The sequence below is a fragment of the Dendroctonus ponderosae genome, unplaced genomic scaffold (genome assembly GCF_020466585.1).
Source record: "Dendroctonus ponderosae isolate FM_Combo_2020 unplaced genomic scaffold, Dpon_F_20191213v2 Dpon_F_20191213_5, whole genome shotgun sequence".
Classification (NCBI taxonomy): Eukaryota; Metazoa; Arthropoda; class Insecta; order Coleoptera; family Curculionidae; genus Dendroctonus; species Dendroctonus ponderosae.
In genome coordinates this window covers 12962651-12969131 of record NW_026018715.1, presented here as the reverse complement: position 1 = coordinate 12969131, position 6481 = coordinate 12962651, and the positions used below count along the sequence as shown (strand labels likewise).

The following is a 6481-nucleotide window of genomic DNA, read 5'->3' as shown; positions in this document are numbered from 1 at the left end:
CAATTAGTAGAGAAATTAATTTGAAATTTCTTGATTTGAAGATTCTTGATTACTTTTTAATAAATAATTCGTTCTTATTGCAAAATAGGAGCACTATTTATCAATCTGTAATAAAAGACGTGAGGAAATTCTGTCAACATTTTTGAGGCGAAATACCCAAGAAGAAGTTTGTAAAAAATGAATCCGCCTCAACAATATAGAACTTATCTACAAAATTTTTAGTTCTTATTGAATATCAACGACTTTTTTTACTGAAAAAGTATTTTCAGTGAGACCAGTAAATACATTTTCCGCGGGTTTTAAGTCCCAAAATAAATTGCTTTATTAGACGATATTCAATTGAATATGTAAGAAATAAGCGATTTTTTAAATTGTTATCGAGTCATAGATTCTTCGCCATTTTGGGGGCTAACAAACAGCAAACAACCGCCCGTTTGTTGGGCATTTGAGATCGGAAGGGTTCGGAACTTCTACGGCTCTAACAGAGGCAAAATCCACCTAGTTTAGAAAAATCCTGGCGTTACATATGGACAACTTATGCCTGCTTGCAGCTTAATTTATTCCCACAATTCCACAATGTATTTGCAAAATTATCCGAGTAGCGCTGGCTCATTAGCATATATTTGCTTCTTCATACGGTTTTCAATTTTTCTGTCCCAAATTTATGAAAATTTCCATCAAACTCTTCAGACATTCATGAGCTGAAAACATCGTTAAACTTCCCGGGGAAGTGAACGTTGCGGCATCGTTTCGCGAGTTTAGTGAATTGTCCCTTTCAACAGATTTACCATTAAAAAGTTTGGCCGAAAGTAGTTGTGGTGTTTCCGCAGCTTCCATCCAAACGGATATAGCAGTCATTTGGTCAATTTTACGGTTAAGAGCACCAAGTTTAAAATAAGTTTCCGGGCCATAATTGGGTTGTTACCGAGCCAATTTGGCTTTGGGATGCAACCAGATTTGTTTCTGAACTAGTTGTAGTTGGGTACTTAACGGAAAATCATCGAGGTGTTTAATTGCATTGGATTTTCGCGTAAACAGCACACAAAATGTTAATCAAAAACAGTGAAACTTTCTGCCTCATCAGAGCCTTCCTTGTCCATTTATACCCAAAGGCGGTTCTTTCCAATTTTCCTTTGACACATTTTAAAAATAATAACCTGCGATGCCATCAGCTTTCGGGATTTACTAAAAAAACCTTTCGACTTCACGTAAGTTGGTTGGGATCAGCACTCTGTTAAATGAAAATTCCCGCTCGAAAAACTTTCTGACCCCTGCCTAATGATCTAAAAAATCAAAGGGCGGCTTTCGCAAAAGGAACTTTGCGGTTTTTCTCACTCAAATCTCATTATTTGAAAGTTTTGCGATTCTTTCCCTAACGGCAAAAAGCTTCTGCATATTAAAACGCTGCTTAAAAACACCTGGATTATTTACATTTGATCGGAGATTTTAGTTTGCCTTTAAGGGAAGATCAATTTTGCATCGCTTACCAGTGAAGTTGACTTTGTGCAAATACTTCAGCAAATCGGTGCCATTAGTTGGTTTCATTGCATCACATAAACCAGGCTTTTTGCAAAAATCGGCATGAAGATCTCTGAAATGAAAAGGAAATATTCTCAGTTAAGCTCCTTGGTTTTCATTTTCCTAATTGCTAAACCGTATTCTTCCAGAAGATTTATTTCCCGAAAACCCCTTTCGTCGTTCGAACATACCCTTTAGTTGACAAATCCTTTTTTACACCGCATCCTTCGGCAAATTATTGCTTTCCGAAATCGATAGGGCCGAAGGAAAATCTGCGTTTGTCCTAAAATGATAAAGCGGAAGATCTGCGAAATTTATCGCCGGTTTTAGGGCGAAAAGAAATCGTAAAATTGCGGAATATAAGTGAAATATTGCAGAAAAACTGGACGTGCGAATAACAGCCCAGTTTAAGGGGATTTGGATAACAAAATTGATAAAATACTCAACAGCCAAGAGCTATTTTTATTTTAATGCTGTCGAAAGTATTTGTTCGCTCAAATCCCTTCAACCTGCCATATAAATATATAAAACACTGAATTTCCAAAACTGCCACAACTTGAGAGGAAAATACCCGTAACGAACAGTTATTCAACCATCACAATCATTCTTTCTGAGTGTGAACCAAAGGGCTTATTCCGGCTGACTATTTGGTCGGTTTCATGTGAAAAACCCAGTTTGTAAACAGAAGTTCCTCTGATAAGTGCGTTAATAATAAAGTTGTTGCTGCTTTGGGGCGAGAACAGGCAAAGATAAGGAAAGCGGAAAAGAGATGTTGATCATATCGGAAATTAAATCTCGCTGACAAATTTATTTTCATTCAATCCCCCGGGGAGCTTTTGTTGGCTCTTTGATTAAATAACGGTGGATAAAACGGGTGTATTAATTTATAAAATTTTCGGCAAAAACATCAACTTTTTCATCCACACCGAAAATTTCCTCCGATGAAATCTGGCATTTCTGCTCAGGAAACGATTACTTCCGCAGTTTTCTTCAGAACATTTTCATGCGGATGCGGCACTAAAATCGCCGTTTTTATGAAAAGCGGCCGTCAATAGCGTCTTTATCTATTCAGTTATTGAGAGCTCCCTGAAGTCGATCTGCAGAAGAAAAAGTCGCCAGAATAAAAGAGCGTTTGCGATATACACAGGCGGGGCATCGACAGACATAAACCGAAAAATAAATCACTACACGCACCCTGGCTTTTCTTCATTTGAACCGACTATTCCGCTTGTCATAAATGATCACAGGAAACACGAAACGGAATTTTCGGTGAAAGGAAAGTAATATTTTTGATAGGGATTTTTTTCCACGCTTATCAGTTTCAATCATCACGGCAGTCGATTTTCGTGCCCACACAGATGCTCAATTAGGGCTTGTAATTCTTTCTACAAGTGCTGTCCATCAATTACGGCTAATTTTTCCTGGCCCCAACCGATAATCACGCCGGAAAATGAGAACATGATTGAACAGAAAACTCAGTAAAAATACTCAAAAATTCCACGATTAACTTAATTTTTGTTTGTGTCCTTACGTTGATTCCAATCTTCTATACTTACTTCTTATAATTGTATTTACCGTACAAAAAACATAGATTTTGAGACCGAAATAAAACCGGAACCGGAACTGAATCGAAAATATTTGGACCGAAACCGGAACGGAACAGTTATTTGAACGCGTGTATTAGAAAGAGCACGAGGTAAAGCATCACGCGTCAGCCTCAACACATCAGTGGTCGTCCGTCTTTTTCTACCACACATATTTATTAGTCTGCCTCCTTTGACTCACACCCTTGATAAAGTCATTACTTTCTCTCAACACGCGATAGTTTTCAGCTTAAAAATGCGAATCACTGTTCATTTTTCAACGGAAAATTGAAACGTCTGCTCCTAGTCATTGGAGGCTTTACGGATCACCGTAGAGCTTCACGCAAAAAAAGGGGCACTGAAAATGAACTGAAACTGAAAACCGTAAAACAGGTAACAAATAGTTCGGTATCGTTCAAAGTTTCTGATTTCCGCGCAAGATTTATGGATCGGCTTTATTTCCGGTCAAGTAGAGCGAACCTGTTCAAACTTCCCGAGCAGATTGATAAATAAATGCGCTTTCGGTGAATATAATGTTTTCAGGTACGTGGATGATTCGCGAAAAAAAGCGAAAAACTCACCTGATGGCATACGCAAAAGCCATTACTGCATCCGAGACGAATTGGAGCTGATCTTCAAACACCGTATTGTCTTCGGTTAGTTTTTCACGCCCTGTACAACTCTTCGTGTAGCGAATATTGTAGGGAGTTTTGGAGCTGTTCGGGTATTTGCATGAAAAGTGATGCTCCCAGAACTCTGAAAACGAAATATTTTCTTTGTAATTATGCATGCTTTGGTTAAATTTCAGCAAGTTTAGAGTTTGCAGTTGCTGCTTCTTTGATTTTACAGGACACTAGAAGAAACCTCCCTGTATTTTTACTAAGCGCATTTGAACCATTTTTAGTAGCGTTTTTTCCTGATAGTAGATTTTTTGGGGAAGAAATTGACGAATATTCAGGATCGCTTCCCGATGATGGTTCGCCCACATATGCGATATTTTGCAAGAAAAATGTGTTTGGGTTAGCGGTTTTGCTATCATTCCAAAATATCAAAGCTCGACTTTTTTAAAGCAAGAAAAGCTCGATTTTTTGAAGAAGAAAATCGTTTGTTTAGGTTTTAGAACGATTGCAAAGCCAGATTCCAAACCGAATTTTTTTGCAAAATATGGCGCCTTGGGTGAACTTTCAATGAACCATCCTCACAACAATATCCAGAATATTAAAAATTAATAAATTCCTTGCTGTTTGCTTTACTGGATATAATTCGTCGAGATCAAAGCCGATGTTGGTCCACTTGGGAATAGTCGGCTTAATTTGCAGAACATTGAAACTTTGAAAAGCTAGCCAAGTTATGCTACAAAGCGAAGCTTTTTTGCCTCATTTGTTCTAGTCGTTGCAACTAATAACGGTGAATCTTTCGAAATTATTCTTTGACTATTTCTCGAACGATCGTCAGGGTTTCAAGAAGTTTATTTAATTTTCAGAGCGCATAAACTCATCCGATGTAAACTTTTTAAAGTAGAAAGCGCATTTTGAAGCGAAATGGAAACTTTCAATGTCCACTTTAATTGCCGGAGGAAGTTCGGAAATTAGTTGGAAGCTGATGCCAGTACATAAACGAACGGAATACAAGTTTCGACTCGCTGGATCGTTGCTGAATTAGAACTACTTTCCAAATCAACATGCTTTTCCTGGACATTTGGCTGGATTACGTCGCAGCAATAATGCTAAGACGATTTTCAGTGGTGTTTGTACGTAAGCCCCTGAACCTGGTGATGACCAAATTATGGAAATTAGTGAAACGTGCTGAGTATCGTGAATAATCATCGCAAAATTATGCAGATTAGTGGGTGTTTCTGTTGATTCAGCTCAAAGTTTTCCGGTATTATGGCCGGATTTTGAAGCACGAATCATTTGTTTCAAGTCGCTATAAATGACACACACCCACAAGTACGGAGCTGAAGAAAATCCATTTAGGGCGACAAATTCGGCAATAATCCAATAGACACAATTTCTTCAGAAAGTCGGGAACATTGTCTTCTCGATATCATTAAATGTATTAGGTTTCGTTCGGAGCAGCTGCTCGGCAATGTATCGGCAATTTGAATCAATTTCCGATGGATAGGAGTAATCGATTAAAAATTAAATCGACTCGATTGGATCGGGGTAATGGAAACCGCAGACTTAATTTGTTCACAAGTCCGTTAGCAAGCGAATAGTTTCGGATTAATGTTTGATTTTGGGCTCCAAAAATCAGCTTTTTCTTCAGGTGTTGTTTCGAATATTTCTACAAAAATCCAGACAAGTCAAACACAGTTGCACATTATTCCACTGGCATCATTCATCACAAAATGAAAAATTGATCGCAATAAATGCTGGAACATCACGCAATATATCTAGACGGATTTATTCCATAAAAGCGCTTCAATTTATCAAATATTGCAAATACCTAATTGGCAAAGTTACGCAATGAATATCTGGATGCATCTGATATCTAGGCAACGCATGAAAATAGAGATTAACAAAAAACAAAGTGCACAGGTTGAAAATGGGATTATTAAAAAGTGTCTGTTCTGGTAGCGGGTTTCGGACTGGATTAAAATTCCTTCAATTTTCCAAAAAACCTTTACACGAAAGGGTCGAAACGGCTATTTTTGGAAAATGAAAGGAGTTTCGATCCAGGTCCAGACTCGCTAGCAAATTAGTCAAAATGAAGGCTTGGGGAAGTTCAGAAATCAAAGTCCTCTTGGATCTGAAGATCAAACTGAGACAATTGAGCTGATGTTTCAGTTAACTGAGTTAAAATCTGCCAAATTTATGTTGTTTATATGTACGGAAGATGTAACTCAATTCTTCCGAACACATAAAATCCAAACAGTAAAACATACAATTTTCCAAACAATTCAAAACAGCACTAGGAAGTCAAATACATAAAATGCTAAAAGCCGTTATTCCAGATATGGGAAAATCTCTGAAATATCATTTTATTACCTCTTTTCCCTGAATCGTGTTCTGCTTTTAAGAGTGCAAATAAAGTTCTTAGTTCCGACCATTCCCAGAATCCATTAAGACTTTCATGTCCGTTTATAAATTTTCTCTTTGTGGATTTAACTAGTTTTAATTGTCCTGTGAGGACTTCAATGAAGCTTTTGGAAAATCTGGGAATATTCACATAGTAAAAGCGTTAAAAATGAGAAAATTTCAGCATTGAAACCCGTAATCAACTTCCAACTGGACAATTTCCTTAGCGTTTCTCACGGAAAGAGACATTAGATAGTTAAAGTTGCGACTTGCGGGTTTTACGCCCCAAATTTAAGGCGCAAAAGCGGATTTAAGCGAAACTTATTATGGCGGCTTATTTAAGAATAAGCAAATTGTGGA

At 37.6% G+C, this 6481-nt stretch overlaps 2 protein-coding genes across 2 annotated transcripts in view; both read right to left on the bottom strand.

The window, feature by feature from the left end:
* LOC109545596 (homeotic protein empty spiracles) overlaps positions 1-6481 on the bottom strand; it is a 124973-nt gene that overhangs the window by 85212 nt on the left and 33280 nt on the right. The gene's annotated exons all lie outside the window — the stretch shown is intronic.
* Positions 1-6481, bottom strand: part of LOC109545398 (metabotropic glutamate receptor) — a gene marked incomplete in the record, with an annotated part of 25212 nt that overhangs the window by 11434 nt on the left and 7297 nt on the right. The window contains 2 exon segments of the mRNA XM_048666832.1: positions 1488-1591; positions 3683-3857. Of these exon segments, the coding sequence (XP_048522789.1) occupies positions 1488-1591; positions 3683-3857 (279 nt within the window).